The sequence below is a fragment of the Argiope bruennichi genome, chromosome 6, assembly GCF_947563725.1.
Source record: "Argiope bruennichi chromosome 6, qqArgBrue1.1, whole genome shotgun sequence".
NCBI lineage: Eukaryota > Metazoa > Arthropoda > Arachnida > Araneae > Araneidae > Argiope > Argiope bruennichi.
In genome coordinates, this window is record NC_079156.1 from 69,238,212 (window position 1) to 69,260,554 (window position 22,343).

The 22,343-nt window shown below is 30.9% G+C and overlaps 1 protein-coding gene across 1 annotated transcript; it reads left to right on the top strand.

Annotated features, from left to right (window-relative positions):
• The first annotated feature begins 3,707 nt into the window (after positions 1–3,707).
• Positions 3,708–15,813, top strand: LOC129971068 (neurofilament medium polypeptide-like). The gene is made up of 4 exons (XM_056084539.1): positions 3,708–3,805; positions 10,303–10,549; positions 13,316–13,462; positions 14,285–15,813. The coding sequence occupies exons 1-4, from the start codon at positions 3,794–3,796 to the stop codon at positions 14,674–14,676; spliced, it is 798 nt and encodes a 265-aa protein (XP_055940514.1). The 5' UTR covers positions 3,708–3,793; the 3' UTR covers positions 14,677–15,813.
• The last annotated feature ends 6,530 nt before the right edge of the window (positions 15,814–22,343 follow it).

Here is a 22,343-nt window from a genome sequence, read left to right on the forward strand (position 1 = left end):
CGTCATAACAGAATAGAAAATACAATAACCCTGCCGAACGTGGTGATTACGTCATTATTACACTTTGCGCACGGCAAAAACGCGTCCGAACAAAGCAAACTTCCTGCGGGGAAAAAAGTGTATTATACGTACTTAAAATTAAAAAAAATATGTTTAGATTTAAAAAAAAACTGGCAACCAGCATATTATTTTGAATAAAAGAAAGAAAAAAAGAACAAATGTTAATTCGAAAGGATTTGTATTGCTGCTTTATATGTAGATAATGATACATAATTTGTTTTGAACATAATGATACATACTAAGGTCAGTGACTGATGAAAGTAATTTCGAAGAATTAATGAATCAATTTTCATTGTAAAATCAGATATTTCTCACATTGTTTTCAACAATTTGTTTAATTCTTGTAAGTTAAAAGCGTTTCGTCTTCAGAATCGCTCCTGGCACTATTAATTGGTGTTCAAGAAGATCATCAATTCGTTATTCATTATTTCTTGATCACCAAACGGAGAATTAATTCTTCTTTTTCTAATTTCTAAAAATTTTTCGCCATCAGTTGCTTTTGCAATATGTATGATTTCTTTGACTTCATTTTCAATGCATTAGTGTTTGTAATGTATATGTACGAGCAAAATTCTAGCATTTAACAAAATAAGCAAAAACAACTAAGTTAATTCGTAATGCGCAAAATAGCGTTTTGGAGAAATCTACGTTTGGAAAGATTTACTATTTCATAATAGAGCGATTGTGGTGCTTATATAGCCCAAATGCAAGACGCTTTAATTTCTCTGGTTTGGAATTTTCGTATTGTTAAATGTGAACTCATTATCAATTTCAAATTCAATTTATAACAAATGCACCAGTTAGAAATTAGTTTATGTGGGTGATATGATGATAGAACATGGAAAATTATTTGCACATTAGATGTTGAATAAATTGCGAAAAAATATTTATGTTCATTAAACAAGAATGATTAAATAGGTTTTTGAGCCATGTTTATATTAACCTGCATCCGTTAAGCAAAAATATAGTCAAATTTGCTGAATTAGTAACTCTCAAAACAAAATTGTAAAAAGTGACTAGTTTAACGAGCGATGTTTCGCAGAACGAGTTTCGAGGAGATACCATGACGTGACATCCTGGATTGGTCTGTTTCAGTATACGTTGAGTGCTTGTTTGATGAAACCTCTCATATCTATATGGAATTAGTTTTGGCTGGATAGCATTCTCAAACGTGATCCGAGGGTTTATGCAAATACCTGTGGAGTCTTAATCGATGAGATTTTATTCTAGCCAAGAGTATGAGAAAAGATAGTAATGAACAATGATAAACTGGTGAAAGAACACTATCAGAACTACGGAAGAATTAAAAAAAAACTACATTCTGTATCACAATAAAAAGCTTTGGAGGGGATTTTGTCAGAAGATAAAGAAATAATAAATGCAACAATCTTACAGTGAAATAAGGAAGATGATGAAACCGTAGGGAAATTAGTGCATTGTATTGCGAGAAAGGCAGTAGCCTCGTAAAAATTGCGATACAAATTTTTTAACGATAATGCTGTGTCTCACTTTCGCCAAATTTTGAGGCGTTGCTATAGACAACAATTTTCTTTAGACAACTTTCTTATAAGAAATGCATTCATTATAAGCAACAATATTATAAATTTATTTGAATATTCTTTTCGGAATAAAGCTGTTTGGACTGTTTGACTTAGATTCCTATGGAAAAAACTGTTTCGCTTTGGGGTGTCTCTCTTCATTTTCCATTGGTTAAGTTTTTAGAGATATTTTATTAAATATTTAGTAACTTTCCTTTCCTGGTAGCAATATCTTATTGATTGCTTTATGGTTTGTTCTTAGTGGTCTATTTTACATATCAGACTCTAATTTGAAACTTGAAGGGTTAAGTGAGAAGCTACTTTCTGTAACCAAATTTCTTACTGATCTTTCAGTTTCATGGAAACGAGGCAACCCTCAGGACATAAGTTGCATATCGCAATTAAAAAATATTGAGAAACAAAGGAGTAAATATCATATACTGAAACTTAAATTAAAAAAATAATAAATTAACAGTAATATTTAAGCTCCATTAAAGAAATTGTTTGAAGTTATGCGTGCTTGCCGTATAGAATATACTGTTAATAATAATAGAATATTAATATGCTGTTAATAATAAATAAATAAATTTTAATAATATACTGTTTTATATATATGTACTGTAATTAATAACAGAATATCAATGTGTATCATATTAATTTTCTATCATCATTGGAATTATGATAATTTTAAAATTCCATATAAAAATTACGAGGCAATTTTGTTTTGATGAAGTATTTAAGATTTTTAAACGGGAATCACAATTGTTTTGATTAAATTTAATATTAAATTGTTGAAAATCTCAATATTACTTGAATTGAAAGATACTTTGTTTATATTTTTTAGTTTTGTTTTATCTCATTGTGCTTTTTATTGTTTGATTAAATGTTTGACAAAATTGGTTCCCTTCAAGACCTCTGATTAAATAATTTACGAAAAATAAGAAGTTCTAAATGCAAGTTTATGTAAACAGGTTATTAATAGATTAATATTCACTTGAATATATCTTTGCAAAATTTCTTTGCTTATATAAAAGCCTTATTAAAACGACAAGTTATAGTAGCCGTATAACTTTTTGGAGATTTTATCCGAAATAGAAAAAATAGTATTAATATTCTAAAATTATTAACAGTTCTGTTGCAATGACTTGCATTGAAACATTCAAAAAATGGTGAATTTCCAAATTCTTAAGAAATTCAAGTGTGCAGTCAATTCAGAGGTTATTCACTTCCTTTAATGAAGTAACTTTTATGCTAATAGCTTGATGTTAATTCCACGTGGATGAAACAGTGAATTTTTATTGCTCACTAAATCATGCCTTTGTTAGCAAGATAATAATTTTCAGTTGCGTTACAGTTGCCATTCCCGTGTGAACATTTATGAAGTCTAGGTATTTCAGAAAAAAAAAGTTATAAATTAGAAGCCTTTTCGAGTATGAGATTTAACGATTGAGGAGTTTTTCACGTCATTTTAACTAAATGCTCTTGTCATCATGGCCCGCTACTAATTTTGTAAAAGAATGACAGATAAAGAACTGCTTGGCATATTCTACAGCGTGAACAGGAGCCATTGAAAACGCAGACGATTTTTTTTCATCCGCCGCCATTATGCAATGCAGATATTCTCCTAATTTTTTATACACATCTTTCAGTGCCTCCATTCATCTGGACCTAAATAACTGAAATCGAAGTCAACTACGCGACGGTTAACCTTGAATGAAATCAGCATCCTCAGCGGAATTACAAAATAATTTACAACAAAATGTTGTCTTTCTTTGCCTCCGAGTGTAAAGACCAGCGAAGCGGTATATTATTCACTTCTTCATCCGAATAGAATCTTCGAAAATAAATTGATAACCTTGTGTAATCTGACTGTTCTGCGGGACTTTCGATGACAATACGCTGAAGTTTAGGGAGACATAGGTGGCATCAAGGCCGTTTACGGGTAGGTTTCGTCCCGAAAACAATACTTTAATAAGACAGCTCTCTTTTTTACGCGCGAAAGTGCAATAAAACATCACAAAACAGGTCAAAGGAATTCCGAACTGCTGTCAGATGAGTATGAAAATGAAACTTAAGATTTAGGGGAGGCGCTCATATATTTATACACATATATAAGGTGAATCTTACTGCAAAAGTTACTAGTTCGCTCAGAGTGAAGGTATAGCTTGGATTTGTTCCGACATTTAATAAACAGAATGGCTAAACTGGTGAGTAAAGTAACAATACAATCAAGAAATGATCTTTTGTGAAATTTTCTTAGGTTCAGAATCCTTATACTCAAGTCTTACAGTCAGTATCTTATAGTCAGTTTAAATAATTTTACTAGTTAATCATTTAGAAAAAATATTTTAATATTTTGTATATTATTTAATACCTTGAAAATTAAAAGCAAAGAACTTTCATTTTTATCAGGAGTAATCAAATTTTCTTAGGCATATTTGAAATAATTGATAAATATCTGATTGTTCCTCAACATTCTTTTGATATAATGATTGGTCTGTACCAGCGAAGAATAAATACAGTGCGAGTACACTTGACAGGGAAGATTATCATTTAGTTTCTTCAGTTATATTTAAGAGATGAATTAACATGCCTGATTCGCTTATAGCAAGATTTGCAAATATATGATGTGGGATAGCATTTTACTAGTTAATCATCTAGAAAAAATAATTTGGTACTTTGTATTCTGTATACTCTTTAATATCTTGAAAATTAAAAGCAAATAGCCTTCATTTTTATCAGGATTAATCAAATTTTCTAAGGCATACTCGAAATAATTGATAAATATCTGATTGTTCCTAAACATAAATTTAATATAACGATTGGTCTGTACCAGCAAAGAATAAATACAATGCGAGTGGACTTGAGAGGGAAGATTATCATTTAGTTTCTTCAGTTATATTTAAGAGATGAATTAACTTGCCTGATTCACTCATTATATCAAGATATGAAGATATATGATGTGGGATATTATTAGGAAGCTGCTTAAATAGAGACAGCATTTTATTTACTAAATTTTAAATTATATTATTTAATGTAATGTATTTAATGTATATATTATTTAATGTACAAATTAAAAGCAAAGAAAAGTTTTCATTTTTATTAGGATTAATCAATTTTTCCGAAGCATATTTGAAATAACTGATACATATCAGACTGTTTCTAAACATACTTATGATGCAATAATTGATCAGTACCAGCGAAGAATAAATACAGTGCGAGTAGACTTGTCAGGGAAGATTAACATTTAGTTTCTTCAGTTATATTTAAGAGATGAATTAACTTGCCTGATTCGCTCATTACAGCAAGATATGCAGATATATGATGTGGGTTATCATTAGAAAGCTACTTAAATAAAAATAGCATTTTATTCACTAAATTTTAAATTTTTAAAATGTCAGTTTTAATAATTTATATTTACTATTCATATCAAGAAGCATTTAGTCAAATAAATGTATATCTCAGTGTCTAATTCCTTTAGGATTCTCTGGTGAACCTTAATATTCTTTTTGATATCCCCCTCTTTCCCCCCAAGATCTTTTCCATTTGAATTCTCCCAATCTATAGCCGAATCTTACAGGTGAATGTTTTAATCGTTTTTACTTCTTCAGTATATACATTTTTACATATGATCAGATAATTAATTGTTTTGGATAACTGGTTAAAAATTGATGAAGAAAATTTTCCATAGTAACATTCAAAATTATTAGAAAATTAAATAAAAACAGCCGTTTTTAAATATTTTTAAATAGCTTGTATTAAATGGAGACTTCATATTAAAATTTATTACAAACTAATAGGAATTCTTAGAAATAAAAGACTAATTTTCCTTACATATTTATTTTCCTAAATTTTGGGGCTTTCCACTCATAATTAGTAAATTATCTTCTGATAAGGACTGAAGTGAATGATAATGCTATTTATGATATTAAAATAAATAGATACATGTCCTAATTCTAATGCTTTAAAAACAATTATGGTTGATATAAGTAAATTAGCAAATTAATTTTGAATTAAAAGGAACTTTGATAAGGCAGTCAACAACATTTAATTCATGACGTTTAAATGAAAGATGGAAAATGTATTATTTATTTTTATAACTGTTTTTTGCATTATTTGATGTTTTTATGATTATATGTTGATCATTTTTTTTCAGGTAAAATTCATTTATTAATCATTCTTATGGAACAATTTATATTAAAAATTGCTAACTTGTTTAAGTCTTTCAACAAATTTAATGCTGTTATTTAAATAAGTCCTTAATTTAATTTAGAAAAAGAAAGAGAACCTTCCTGAAAGAAAAACCTTTATTTTTACATAAGCATTTTACTGAAAATCCACTTTGAGCTATTGATGATTTATTTTTCTCAAAATATCCACAAACATAGTAACCTTTTAAGTGAGTTGACAATGAAACAAGTTTTATTGCAACTTCTATAAATTTTACAGGTTATAAAATATTTTTATTCGCACCAGTTTGAAATATTATTTAGTATCATGTCGACTAGAGGCCCTTCAGCAATTTTGTTCACAGATTTATAGTAAATGTATTAAAATAACTATATTTTTGTTTTTCTCACGGGCCATTGTTGCGTTTTAACTTATTGCTATTTTATGCCCCGCGAAGTTCATTCTTGAATTTTTTTTTCTTTATGGATTTTTTATTCTTTGACTTGACATATTTGACGACTTGGTATATTTGGTATATAAGTATTGTTTTGAATGCCTTTTTATCTCACTTCATAGCTTTTATACTTCAAATTATACTGGAAAAAAATATGTTAATTGAGTTATTTGAGGTTTTCAACGGCTAGAAAAATAACGTAATAAATTTTATTAATGAGTTTATTTAAATAATATTTTATCTCGAAATATGCAAGCATCCATTCATAAAATGGGTTTAAAATTTTGCTTGGATAAATATTGTTTGGTTTAATTTCTTCAAATTTTCAGCTGCCAAAATATTTATGAAGTAAAGATTTTTTTTTCATTCAAAGAACAACTAACTCTACCACAAGAAAAGCCCCACGGCGTATTAATGTGCCCAATGAAATAGTTCTGAATATGATTCTAATTTATTTAAGAATTTTTTTTATGTATTTGAACATAATGCCAACTATTAATGATTTAAGTAAAAAAAATGTGCATTTTCAATAAAACATTTCTACTTTTTTCCGAAAATTTTAAGCATTTCTAATTCATTTTCTATATTCTTTTGCAGATTTAAAACATTATTATGTCATTATAGGAATAAGACCGCTTGTAGTTTTTTTTATATATTTTAGTTATTGTATGTAGAAAGTACCTTTTTTACGATATTTCTTCTTTCTCTGAATAATTTCGGTATTTATTATAAAAGTAAAAATCATTTCTACTAAAAGTGTTTTATAAATTATCATTTCCACTAAAAGTATTTTATATTTTTTAAAATTTATATGCTGTACTAAGAAATAATAGAGCTTTAAATATAAATTTAATAATTTGAAAATTCACCCTTTAAGTGTATTAAGGTATTGCCATAAATTATTTAAAAATTATCTAAAGACATTTTCTAATTTATAAGCATAAAAGAGGAATGTTTCTATCAACTTCTCCACTTTTTACATTCATTCCAAATCTAACCTTATATTGAAAAAAATTTATTAGATATAATTGAAAAATATTCCATTTTTTCTATGTATCTAATCAGCTTTCATTTTATGGACATTATTTGAAACATTAGATTTTAACTATACTTCTTGTAAGCAGTTTGTAGACTCTAAAACAGATGATCTCTTGGAAATTATTGCTATTATAACAGATTACTTAAAACTGTAATATGAAACTTCAATGAAAATTCTGCCTAAAATTATAGAAAATATGAATGTATTGACTTTATGGCAAATTATTGGGTATTTTTTGTCACCTATTCTTTTTTTTTTTATAGAAATACTTAGAACAGCATTAAATAACAAGTACTATAATTGAAAAACTGCTAACCGGAATTATAAATTTAAATGCTTGGCATCTGCAATATGTCTAAAGCATTCTTTTATAACAATCTGTATTGCGTAAAATACTCAGATGTCCAGAAGCAGCCAGACAATCTCCATATCCGAATGTTTCTCCTAGCTTCGTCCTAGTTTTGAATAAAATGTCTTAGAATGCCTTATAAGCGAATAACGGATATTAAAAATATATAATGCCTTTTAATTTTTAAATAGAAGAATTTTCTACCTTAGCTATTAATTATCATCACAGTATAACTAATGTGGAAGTTTGACGAGAAAAAAAACAACTAATAAAACACACTTTTATTAATTCTTCATCTATATATACTTTTCTTTAGTTTAATAGCCTACATTTTCCATTTCTTCAATAACCATTTTTTTTTTAAATTTTAGCAATAGCGAGGGGACTATAATAATGTGCTTTTGTTCCAGTCTTTCATCTTTTTGGAGTAAAAGTTCTTAAAACGTTCTACAGTTTTTCTACTTAAATTTTGGGAAGATTGAAAATCGCGTTAATAACTTGCACGAAATGGGGCACTTCCTATATGCTATTAATGTTTATATATTTGACAGGAATTAGATAATTATGCTTCATAAATTATATATGCAGAGTGTTTATAAACAGTTCCAACGAACGCGTACGATATGTTATTATAAAACAAAGGAATATATTGCTGGAACGTCATATCTACTGGTTAGTGGTAATATTTAACCTATAATAGACTTATAACTAGTTGAAGTGGGTAAGTATCAATACATTTATATCACAAAAGATTTTCGAAAATATTTATATTTCATCCTAAATCATCTGTACAATATTTCCAAAAGTTATGTGAAGTTGGATATTTCACTTTTAGTGTGGTTGGGCATTTATATGTTTCAATCAGCTTCTCTAAAATTATGGGCGTAATTTTAACAAGTATTTCCACAAGCCTTACGTACATTCATTTTGTTTTTATTGCTCCTTGTTTTGACATTTCCGCCTATAAGTGATTAAGTAAATTTAGCTTTGCTATATGTCAGGCCTAACTTTAAAGTTTGTCGCAACCCTTTTAAATCATCCTGTCCCGCTACGTTTTTGCTATATTCTATATATTTAACAAGTTTCTAACAATGAAACTTTGCATTGTATAATTGCATCTAATGAAATAACTGCAAGTATGGTAATTAAAATGTTTGATAAAATTTAATTTCAAATAATCCAAAACGACAATTCTATTACTAAAATTTCGCGTTTACATCGAAAGTTATTTATTTCATAACACTCTTCTTTGCATACATAAACATATATTACATCAATCTAAGTTATTAATGAGTGGAATGGAAATTTTAATTAACACTGGAAGAGACATGTTGATATTATAAAAATTGATTTTTATTAACTTTAAGTTGTTGTCCTTTTTACACTGGAGCATGAAAAGAAGCAGATCAATATGCTGCATCAAAGCAATTTTTCTGATTGTGTCATTTATTCTAAAGTAAATATTTACGATCTTCGTTCCAAAATATGGTTTCAAAATAGTGAGTAATAATGACAGTTAAACATGAAATGAGATTCTTTAACCTATAGATTGTCAAACATAAATTCGAGAGCTTCATAAACAAGAAACTTCCCTCGATATTCTCGCATGTATTCACGATCGCAGTATGCCTCATTTTGTGTAATGTTGTGAATAGGGTATTTTGTATAATGCAGTGAAGATGATCGAGTGTGCATTTTGAACTTCTCTTTGATTGACTAAATCAAACCACCGGCTCACATCTAAAATATTGATGTCAAAATTAAATAGCGAATCTCATTTATATAGCTGGTCACATCTTGATTTTTTTTCGTTCTCATACAAATATATACACAAACCACAGACATTCAATCATTCGCCGAATTAATCCAGTAGTTAATCCAGATTCTGATAAAGCCATTTGCTTAATTTTATCCAGGTTATTGAATTTTTCAGCTATCCTGCTCATATGTACATGGATGGTCAAATAGACAAATTCTTGCTTATGAATTTCTTAATTTTGTATAGATCTACAATTTTTGGTTTAAAAACTACATATATATGCAGAGTCTTATTTCGTCCTAACCAAAGCAGAGCACTTCCATCCAGTACTAGGGTACAACAATATTCCGTAGGTAATCAAGAAGATTAACTAGACAATCAATCCACTCCTTCATTTTAAGGTCTCCCATATCATCAATATAATCCTCCCAATAATCTCTTTAGAAAACTTTACTTTGGGTTACTCATTAGCCAGCAAATTCTGAGATTCATTGGTGATACCTTAAAAACGAACATTTCGCTATAATATTCAGCCATTAATAGTAATTACGATCAATTCAATTGATTTTAATTAAGCCATCAGTAATAATTAATCAATAGTAATGAAGTAAAAATCATTTACAAAACTTAATCTGCATAGCTTTTTCTGGTTTTAAGTTATCATCATACGGAACGACCTATCAACTATTCGGCAAATTAGATTTGCAGTTGAACCAAAACTATAATTCTGATTCATAGATCTACAATTCTGGTTCAGATCTGATAGACAGACCAACATAATTGCAAAAATGGATTTTGGGCTATGAAACGTAGAGATTCTTCGAACTGTAGAAGTTAAAGAATCACAGCTCATGATTTTAAAGTTTTATGATTTATTATTGAATGGTTTATGGGTTAACACATCAAGAATTTGACAACATCTTTTTATTTCAGTCGATATTTTTCCTCCTCTGCTCCCTCAGCATGGTATTAGGCAACTACTATTACTATCCAAGTGCCTCGGCAGGTGCCCTGAGTTACTTTCCAACATATGCTGGCTATGGATATGCTTCTCCTTATGCCGTGGTAGCTGCTCAACAACCAGATTGTGACAAGAAAGAAAAAGGTGGTGAGGGCAGCTCCAGCAGTTCTGAAGAAAGCAGCTCTAGTGAAAGTAGCGAAGAAGGTGAAAAGAAGGAAGGTGAGTTTCACAAGTTCCACTGTTACTACTATTCTTTTCATCACGGAATATTCTGGAACTTGGAATCTCTAGGATTCCCTGTCGGTTGAGTGGATATACGTGAAAAGATGTATTAAAAAGAAAAAAAAATTAAAGTTTACATACGGTACACAAAATAATAACTATATAAAATACAATAATGAAAAAGGGAATGTTCGGTGAGGAGTATGAGTTGAGGAATTTTGATGAAGTTAATATTTCTTGGAGAAGGGCTTGATTGAGGAATGAGGCAAACATTTATTCAGGGCTTGGGTCTGGGGATTCTTCGTTATCTTGCAGAAACCGCACAAGATTTCTAATTTAGATTTTGGACATCTTGTTTACTATAACGTTGATCCACCAGATTATTTCTAGGTCGTGGATGGGCTTGTTAAGATGAAAAGATGTAGTGGGAGGGCAGCTAGTGGCACAATGAAGTGGATCGCTTACTTCACCGCAGCAGTGATCCGATTCTTTATTATGGAATCGCTTGAAATACGAAGGGAAAGGGCCACAACCAGTTGCAAAGATTATATTTAGTCTGTTCCAAGATGATGAGTAAAAGGTGACTTTGGGGATAAGTTGAAAAATGTTTCTGGCAATTGAGCCATTTTCCCATTCTTCTTCTTATCATTATAGTCTCAGTTTATTTAATGTATTTTTAAGATGGCTTCTAGGAGCTGGATATTGAGCGGGCTTACCTGTAGAAATGGCCTGCTTGGCTAAGAAATCTACAGCCTCGTTACCATTATAGCCCACATGTGCTTTAACCCATCCTAACTGAATAGAAGGTTGGTGGAGTAGAATGGTTTGGATGTCTTATACAACTGGGCCTGGGGTGGAAAATCAGCAGATCGCTTTTTAACTGGACTCACTATCACTCGATATTTTAGCATTGTGATCGAATGTTAGCCGTTTACATGCTTCCTTAATGGCCCCACTGTTACTACTGCAACATTCAGTATCAGTTTGGTTTCTTTACTAAAAATGTTTTATGGTAATTTAAGGCAATAATTGGCATTTATAAATTTCCTTCCGCCAAACTTGAATTCATAGGTAAAATCTTTTTTGTCTATATCAAGTATGTATTTTCTATATCAATGATTGTATTATTAAAATAAGGGTTCTATTATATAATAATAATATAATAGAATCTTGGACTGCATAAGAATCTAATTGAATCTTAATTTCTAAAATTTGACAGCTATTAAAAAGTTTTAATGTAAAAGCAGTTGGCTATTATGTAGCAATAATTCACCCAAATTAAGACAAATCTCTAATTATTGCCTGGATCGCTGCCAATGTTGGCCTGAGAGAAGATGAATTGGAATTTAATTAATGAGACCAATAAAATGTTTATCTCTTGTTTATTGATAAAAAAAAATCAATAAGAGAAGGTTGGAGGATTATCGACTTTTAATTTTCAAGTGATGGCAGATACAGAAAATGAGGTTCGTTATGATAAGGCAATAATTCACTAAATTTGAAACGCATTTTTATCTTCAATAGTAAGCAAGTTGTGAAGAAATGAGAATATCTACTCTTGCCATTTAATACCTTTGGGTTACCTCTGATATAGGGATGAGAAACTTTTGGTACGTTGTTGGTTCTCGCGCCACCCTGGTGGACACAAAAATCATGTGGGTGGCTATCGCCTGTAGATAACGGAACGTGCTTCCTACGGAAGAGGTTGTACCGTATTTGTAATGGTCATTAAGACTTAATAATAGTTCCCGACAATGCTGTGAAGACGTCGGGTCTTTCAAATTTATCCATGGGCTTCAAAGCAGGTCGGAGTTGTTGATTATGGTTACCCTCGTCATTTCCACCACCTTTCAATTGGATAGCGTATTTACAAATTCGGCTGAGATTTTCCCTCTCTTAGCAACATACTGGTATTTTATCAATACATTGGAATTGCCATTGAAAAACGATCATTTGACCACTCGCTGCAGGTTTAGTGTTAAAAATCAGTTTAACTTCTTCTAAATAATATCGTGAGAATCATTGTATAATTCAATTTTCTTATACAGATTCTTCTGAGAAAGTTTAGTTTTAGTTATGTTAAAATTTTTAATCATCATTTCTCTTAAGGGCACAGATAATAACCAAGCAAATATCTGATTATTTACAGAATGGTCAACAATATGATTCCTTCCAATTCCATTAATGTAACTGTTCTATTCATGGTCAAACAAACCTCTTACACGAAATATTATACGTCAATTTAAAATTGATATAAAATATTTAGAATTTGTCATCTGATGGTTTTGAGTTAATCTTTCTCTAAATATAGCAGCCTGGTTAATTTAAGAATACATAAAAACCCACTGGCATATCTAGGGAACATGATATCTAAGGCATGAATGTAATTTTTCGTTTCCGCTGTCATTAATGAATAGGTAAAAATACATATCGAGAGTGGTAAATGCTACTTGTTCATTCCTATTCGTAATTGGTTTTACGAGACTGCGCAAACAGTCTGTACCGGTAGTTCTCCTTAACTCAGACGCCATCGAAAAATCAGCCACTGAAAATTCCCACTAACAATTATTTCAATTTCACAATCATCACAATTAATTTAAAACCGATTAGTACTAATTCAAAATGAAAGCAAAATTGTAAGCTGTTTCTTTCTTGGCAAAAGACATTAATACAAAATTAGGCCATAATAATCAAGATACAGCAATTTAATTCTTATTCATAAATTTCTAAAAGTTGGTTTAACGAAAGTATGTTTCTTTGCAGAGAAAGAAGGAGGCGAAGAAAGCAAAGAAGGAGGAGAAGAGAAAGAAGGAGGCGAAGAAAAGAAAGAAGGTGAAGAAAAAGAGGAGGGAAGCAGTAGTAGCAGCAGCAGTGAAGAAAGCAAAGAAGGCGAAGGAGAAAAGAAAGAAGGTAAGAATCTCATTAAGCTGTACATTGAAAACTGCGTGTGTGAGAGTGGTGGGATTCTTCTCCCATCGACTCCCACAATATATGTGGATCATTTTGAATTTAACTTCTTCGTATATAGAAGAGAATCGAATATGTATTTTGGAAAAGTACCTCTAACAATTGGCCCTCATCTGTAGCTCTGGTAGATCAGAATCCTCAGCAGCAGCTTGTTCTCAGAATTTGACTCTGATCTAAGTTTTAGTGTAGGGTTAAAAATACTTAAAATTTGTACATCTAATTTATTTCTGAATTTTGAGTTATAATTTTCACATACTAATAGTGAATCTGATAGTGATTTAGTGTAAATTTTAATGCATATCTACAAAAATTATTCAATCATGTGCCAAATATTATCCATCTATCAAATATCATATGTTTGGTGCAGAATGGCCAAAAATAATCTTTGTGCCATAGAATCAAACCGTCATCTACGTTTTTGAGCTATCTTGTTTACAAGCAGACTTCCATTGAATGGATTCTGTCTGTGAGTTTAAGATTATATACTGAATTTCATCCTTTTAACCGGCTTTATTTTTAAGTAATCATTATATATTTAATTTCAGTCATAAATAGAATATAATAAATTTTCATTCTATTAAAAATATAAAGAGAATATCCCATTTCTTATTCATTTTCTAAGGTTCTTAAAAATTTTAGTGAAGTAAAGACTTTCAACTGCAGCTATTTGACTCTTTTTTTACACGAACAGAGCTCAAATTACTTTTCTTTATCATTCGGATACCAGATGAGCATTTAATCTTTGCATTTTCTGTTTTATTATAGAGAAAAAGAAGGGAAAAGAAGAGAAATCTCTCTTCCCACCTCGAGCCTATTCATTCCCCCCTGTCCAACAAGTGGTTTACGCTCAGCCAACTTACTCATATGTACCATCATACAAGACCTATTCTGTCATTCAGTCAGCTCCAGTTAGCTACCCACTCAAGAGTGCCTATGTGGCTGCACCTTACGCTGCAGCTCCTGCAGTTTCCAAAGGCTTTACATCTCCAGTGACCAAAATCATCTCCACTGCACCAGCTGCCAGAATCGTGTCTGTTCCAGCAGCAGTTCCAGCTGCTAAGTCCTATTCTACTTACTCTACATATTTAAGTCCAGCTTCTGGAGTTCTTGGCCTACCCTCTTACTTTGGTAATAACGTAGCATACTACAAGGCCTGAAAAATCTGAGAAGAATTTTATATGTTTGTTGCCGTTGCTGATATGTTTCTTCGTTTCCTACTTAAGTCCATTTCTTTGCATATTTTAAAATGGAAATGAATTAAATTTTAAACAATCTTCAACAAAAAACAAACTATTTTAACGACGGAACAAATCCAAATTCCATAAACATTTTTCTAAACCGTTTGTTAAAGAGTTTAGTCCTTCTTATTTGTTTTGCTCTCTTTGGGAACATTGCCTATAATCAAAATCTTTTGTTGAAGAAATTTGAATTCACTGCGAGAACACTGCCTATAATCAAAGTCCTTTATTGAATATTATTGTCAGTATTTATTGCTACTTTCATTCCTTTGGGAAACACTGCCGACAGCTAAAATTCTTTATCAAAGAAATTTGTAATTGTTACCAATTTTGTGCTTTTGGGAAACACTGCCGATACTCAAAGTGCTTTATTGAATATATTTTATTGCTAGTTTTGTTCTTTTTTAAAAATATTACGTATAATTTAACAGTCAATAAAACAAAAACAAACGTTTAAAATTTAAACGTTAATAATGATACCTCTTGCTTTGTAGTAAATTGGTGTTGAAAATTTATTCACTTTTAGTCATTCTCTTTAAAACCAGGTCTTTTAAAAGATTTTTCTAAGAAACAAATTTCAATTTGTTTTATTTCAAGAAGGTTGGCTTTATTTTAAAGTTAGCTGAAAATGAAGGGAAAATCGTTGTGTTAAGTCCTTTATATGAGTAACCTACGATGAATTTCAAAAGATGACCGAATTTTAGTATCCACCTGCTATTTTATATTGATTTTTTGATTAATTTTTTTTTTACTTCATAAGAATATGAATGGTTGAAAAGAATTAATGGGACATATGTTTATATATTTATTTATTCGCTTTATTTATCAAATTATAATTTTTGTCTTGTTCAAATTTCTATATCTGAAACTGATATAAATATATTATTGTTTATGTATTTTGAAACCTCTGATGACTAATATTTCTTTAAAGTTCCTTAAAAATGATTTTAACTTTGTCTGTTTTTTTGTATGATATTTCCTTGTATTAAAACATAAAAAAATTATCTTAAAAATATCTATTTAAATTTTTCGATATTTTTTTTCTTTACCTGCGAGGACATTATGACTAAAATATTTATTCCATGTATATGGAATAAATTGTATTTACTTTGGAATTATTTTATATGGTTTTTTTTTTGCATTTTGTAATAGATTTTTGCATATATTTTAATAATAACATGAAAAAGAGAATTATTTAGTATAAAATAAACATTCATCTATTTAAATGTTGTTTGTTTTATTACTTGTTATACATAATAAACATTCAAACAAATCTTTCTACAGTGATTGTATAACGGAATTCTTGAATAAGCGGAATTTTCATTAACTAATAATTTTGGTAGGAAAATACATATATAAATAAATTTCGGAATAACTGTAAATTATTTTATTTTGTACAGAAGCTATTTTCTGCTCCTTCATTTTATATTAAGAGTTTCTTTGCTCAGTTCCCGTAGGAATGCATGTCTAATTTTTTTGTTACTTTTGATTTTTTTAAAAAAATCATCTCTAAATCTTCTTCAAGAAGAAAAAAAGGAAATGATATTACGAAATTTAATGATTTTAACAACATGAAGAAGTCCTTTAATTTTCTTCATGAAGAAAATTAAAGGACAAATTATGACATTTAAAACCACTGGATTTAAGAGTAACTGAAAACACTAACATAGCTTACTTCAAAAGATTTCATTAATGCATCGATTTGGTTAACCCTTTCTAGGGCCGTGGGAAGTATGCTTCCCACCAAATTTATCAATCTTTGTATGAATTTATGTAGGTTGGCATAAATTCTGACAAATTTTTTTAGAAAGACAGAAACTTAGATGCTTTAGTTCTTTATTTTACACAAAATGATGTGTCTTGATTTGATACTTAATTATTAATTAACCAAATTAATTAATTAATCAAATTAAATTTATCTAATAAGTTAAATGAATCCCTTTTCTTATTCTAATTTCAAGCCTAAAATATATATTAACATAATTTGACTAGAAAAAAATGCCTCTTTAAAGGGTTAACAGATGCAGATCTCGATGTAAGTCAACACGGTTTTTGTCAATACATTTCATTAAGTTTGTGGTAACCTTTTGATTCGAGATTTATGCCAACGCGTCTTCAGTAAGTTTCATTAGGGAAAGGATAGTAAGGATCATTAAACGTACGCAATCTCAAGTGTGAATTTCGTTTTCGTTTCAAGATAATTATTTATTAAGTCCTAATTAATAAATAATTATCTTGTTTCGTTATAACTAAAGGTCAACGCTTGACTTTCCACTAAGAAAATGTCAAGTTTTGATCAGAGATACGTCAACAGAGTTTGCTTCAACAGGTTTCATTAAGTAGAGGGCAAGCCTAAATCATTATTAGATGTAGGCATAGTTGTTTCAGCAAATTCCATAAAGTTTAAGTTTATTAACCATTTGCGGTGGAAAGACGCGCCACGCACGTCGAAGTGCTTTTACCACAGAATCTCCAACGACGTGCTACACACGTCAGCTGGCAATTGTCACTGAAGTAAAAATTGTCACTGTTTGCGACCCGTCGACTGAGGTTGTTTGCCGGATTACAATTTACAGGAACACAATCTTAGGTTGAAAATTAATTCATTTAGATGATATAAATCTTTTTACGATTTCTATAAGGTTCAGATACTTTTTGTGGTCTCGCTGCGAGTTACTGTCGACTGCTTTGGTGAATTTGAATTTCCTGTGAATTTCGTGCTACCACAAGTGGTTAGTTGCCATAGCTTGAATCAAACCTAGGATTTTCAATTTATAATTAAAAATTTGAAAAAGTTACAGTATTTTTATAATTAATTTTGTGACATACAGTTGTAATTTTTGGGCCGCGAGTTTGAGTTGAACATTGGCACCGAGATGGAAAAATCTGAACGGAGTGTACAAGTCTGAGACATCCGATATTTAAAACCGACTTAAAATAAAGTGTTGGTTTGGATTTAAATAAAAAATTTTAAATGACAGAAATGTTTTTTTTCAATTTTATTCTGAACTTATAATATTCAAAAGCTAGTCTTTTAGAATTTTTAAATTGAAATTTATTTTCTCAAATTTTCGTTTTCAGTTTTTGTTGTTTCCTTTCTCATATGGATGCGCGATTTCAGCTTACGAATTCAAACTGTAAAGCGTTTTATCTGTATAAATTGTTTTTGCTTTCTTGTCTACAAAGTAATACAGAAAGAGTATATCAGTTGTTAAAAGATTTGAAAGCAAGAATTTGAGCAACCTTCACGTTTTAAATCTCCTCGTGTCCCCAAAACACATTTTTGGAATTATTCCTGCCTGTCTCTGGAAGCAAGCATTCAAAATTGCTGTAAGTAAAGTGAACGAAACTTGGCATGGGTTATTATACCAATTTGATTGTAGATTTCTATCAAATTTTGAGCGAAACTCATTCACAAGAAATTTGTCTGCTTGAGAACAAGTGAACACGTTAATTTCAAAACTTAAAGATCTAGTAGAATATAATTACTGCACGATTTTAGTTTTAAAAGTATGGATCCGTATCAATTTTTGAACCAAATCTGTCAAAGATATGATTGGCTGTTGGTTTATATGGTACTTTTCCGTTAGCCGGGCGTAAAATGTCGCCAATTGTGAATCAAACGTGAATTTGGCGTAAGAAATTTGGTGGAATTCTACATTATTTGGCGATTTTTCGCTTGCGCCCGGCTAATGGATTGTTAATGTTATTATATTATCATTTGGCTATTTTTTGCTTGCGCTCGGCTAACGAAAATGTACCACTTATACATTCTAATTCGATGATTCAAAAATGCTATGACTTAAATAAATGAAATTTTTTTGTTATCTTGTAACTAAAATTCTAATTCTGTATCAAATGTTGGTTTTAATTGGTCTATAAGAAAGCGTCCAAAATGCAGACTCAGCTTTCTTTGCTATGATATGAGGTACAAAACGCTCATGTGCAGAGCTTTGAAAATAAACAACTGAACTCTCACGGCGTTTAGATTCTTGCTAGAGATTCATGGCTTCGTGTTGAGGAAGACGGTTATTAACTTCTTTATGTGAGAATATGTTAGAAAATGTCGAGGTGACCTCTCCCGCTGGTGTTTGCTCGATGATTATGATATACAGAAAAGTTTATTACATCCAATTTGAAGAAATTCAATTTTTAATTGTTATAATAGCTGGAAATGTAGATGCTAACAATGAATACTTTCACTTTTCAAGGAAAGCACTTTTTTTGCGACTACTGTTTAAGGAAACTTGAATTAGATTAAGATATAGTGAACGACTCTTAATTTGACCGAGATTAATGTCATCATTCGCTTTATATTATCAATATCTTCTCATCATGAACCGATGTATTTAAACGATCACGATAATATTCGTTTAGTGTGGTCACTGTATCGTTTTATGTTATTAGTTTTTAAAGTAAAGAATCAAGTGATCCTTCATTTTCAACCAGCGCAGCGCTTGACAGTTTGAATTTCTATCTCCACTTGTAAGGAGAAGCCTGACATTTCTCCCATGGGATAGGGTTCAAATTCTTTTATCTGATTAGAGTGATCTGGATTGGTTTAAAAGGATCAATATGCTACCAGTTGTGGACTGAAATCTGAACACTTTAAACCACTATTACTTGCGACTGATTTAGGAAATCAAAATGGATGAAAAAAAAAGACATTTGGTTTGAGTATTAAAGACAAAATCGAAATTCTTAAGAGGTGTGAAAGTTTACCTAAAATGTGAAACATAAACCACACTGAAAACCACTGCTTTGTAAAATTTTAAAAAATCGTAAGCATTTGGACAGCAAGAAACGAATGTTGATGATTCGGATGGGAAGGAATATTTTGAAGAAACTCTTTAAAATATTCCTCCGAAAGCCGAAATGAGTGAAGCTCTTGATGTTTTGAAACCCGACGTAAGCATCGTACAATAAATTAAAAACAATACAAATATAAACAATATATAAGTAAACTGTTAAGAAATAATTGTCGAAAAGCAACAATTAATGAATTCCTTTTAATTGTTTTTTGAAATAAACTATGGAAAAACCAGATGTAAGTGTTTTTATTCTTTTAATATAAGTACAGTTGATTTTTTCCAATTCGGTTATTGCTGTCAATCGGGTAATGTTATCAAAACTCTTAAGTTGCGAAGAGTTTTGATAATATTACATTAAGCGTCAGCTGCTGTATTTACGTATTTTTGAAACACAATAGCAGCTTCTCTTAGAAGGACCAGAATATGTTTTTCATGGGTAATTTATATGATTTATTATTATGCATTTATGACAATACATTATTGCATCGGAGTTGTTTCAAGGTTTGCGTTTATTTATTGCGTTCTTTACCAATGTCCACGTTGCACTGCACAATCGCGATCTGATTTGAAAACAACATCTTTTGTCATGCAGAGGACTTGTGAATAACATATATAAATTCGTTTTGTATGCAATATATTTTATATTTATAGTGAATTTTGCTTTTATTTTAATAAAGATGAAAATAAATTATTATTATATAAATTAACAGCTTCCTACAAATATCTGAAAGGGACATATAATTGATTTGAATAATCATTTAAAAAAATTACTAAGACAGAGCTTAACAGAAATATTAAATGCCTGATTAAATAATGGAGATTTTTTAATAACGTAGGTAAATATACCTATCTGATGTTTGAATGAAATGGGATGACTGCTTAATTAATTAAAAATACCTTTTTTTTGGCAAAGGTGTGGCTTTCTTTAAATTAAGACAGGCTTCCCCTTTTCATGCGTCTATTGCGACGCATGAAAAGAATAAATGCTGATTCTACTAGTTCTCCACTTTGTATTTCTTGCATCTGTTCAAGAACACATGATAAGGAATAAGTGTGGCTTTTTCAATTGGTCAAAGCTACTCGGGGCACCATTCACGATCCCTCCATGCCATTCCAATGGAGTGATGGCATTCTAAAATCTATCATCAATGCAAAAATTGTATTTAGAATAGATATGTATGGACTAAAAAGGATGGCCAAAGCGACCTGGAGCACCGCAATTCAGACATTCAGAATCAATCCATCCTTCACTATTGGATCCTGAATCGTCAATTCGAAAAACCAGTAGTGTGGACTAAAAGGCTTTTATATCCAACTCGTGATAATACCCTATCAATACGTGTTAATTTATATAATCCTATCAATGACAGTTATTTGAATATGGCTCCTACTGAATGAGGATAGGAAAGCAAAGACTTGTGGTGTATCTTCGTATGGTATTCACGGGGGGGGGGGGATGATTAAGAATGACGATGTAAGTGGAAAGGGGAAAAATAGAATAACGTATAGGGAATTACTCTATTGATGTGACATTGACGTGATTTTAGCTTCTCTATATAAGGATAAATTGCCTTTCTGAGAACCTTCATGGAAAACTATTCTATATTTTTATTTTCTTTCAAGGAAAAGCATTGATATGCGGCAATGTCTCCCTATATGTGGTTATCATTGCCAAGATTTTGACATAATTTGACCCCAAGAAAAAAAAAGAACTGTTTAATACTGATATTCCTTTGAATAATATCACATATCTCAGACATCTGTAACCAGTGTTCATTTCTTCCCAAGCCATAGTCTATTTTATCGTAAATATGCGTCTGTAGTGCTTTATTTGATTGATAATGAGTACAAATATCGAGTTCATCTACAGTGGCTATGATTTGAATAAATTTTATATACTTTAAGTATAAGGAATTTTGAAAGAATTATGCTGGTAATTATGGAGTAAACTCCAGAAATTTCCTAAGAAGAGAATAATTACATTAATTTATTTTATAGTATCTTATTCTTTAGGATATCTGGGGACTTTGTGTAACTCTTTTGTGAATTTTCGATGATATTGTGCAGGATGAGACGCGTGAGGATAGAACCTGGGACCTTTAGGTTAGCAGTCCAGTAACTTAACAATTATACCAAAACGATCGTGCGGGTAGAAGAGTTGTTACTGGCTTATATGCGATTCACCACAGTACTCTCCCTCCAGTGAGGCGAAGGGGAGACGAACGATATTGCGTTGAGTGGTGATGTATTGAGTAGTAGCTGTTGTCTTAATGGGCCGTACCGTTATTTGAGTAGCGCCAAGCGTTATGGCGAGAGTTTGTGGGTGCCGCTGCGCCAAGTGTGTCTGGCGACTTAGGGTTGCTGCGTCACGTGAGTCTGACGACTTTGCTGCGCCAAGTGAGTCTGGCGACTTTTAGTTGCAGGTAGATGGCGCCAAAACAGCTGTATGAAGGTTGTAGGTTCAGCGTCCGAGGTCACCAATTTAGCGGTATGAGACGCGCTAGGATAGAACCTGGGACCTTTTGGTTAGCAGTCCAGTAACTTAACAATTATACTAAAATGATCGTTCGGGTAGAAGAGTTGTTACTGGCTTATATGCGATTCACCACAATATTTTGCTGAGAAGTATCATAATTTTTCTTTTAATAATAAAGGCCAACTAACAGCCTAACTTTAATCGTTTGCATCGCCATCTTTAAGTAGGCGTGGGCCGCCCCACTACCACAATCACTGATAGACAAGGCCTCTACTGTCTTCCGTGACGTCACAACGAGA

Coding starts and splice junctions, on each gene's coding strand:
- LOC129971068 (XM_056084539.1), top strand. Junction 10,550..13,315: donor AGAAGGTGAAAAGAAGGAAG/GTGAGTTTCACA, acceptor GTTTCTTTGCAG/AGAAAGAAGGAGGCGAAGAA. Junction 13,463..14,284: donor CGAAGGAGAAAAGAAAGAAG/GTAAGAATCTCA, acceptor GTTTTATTATAG/AGAAAAAGAAGGGAAAAGAA.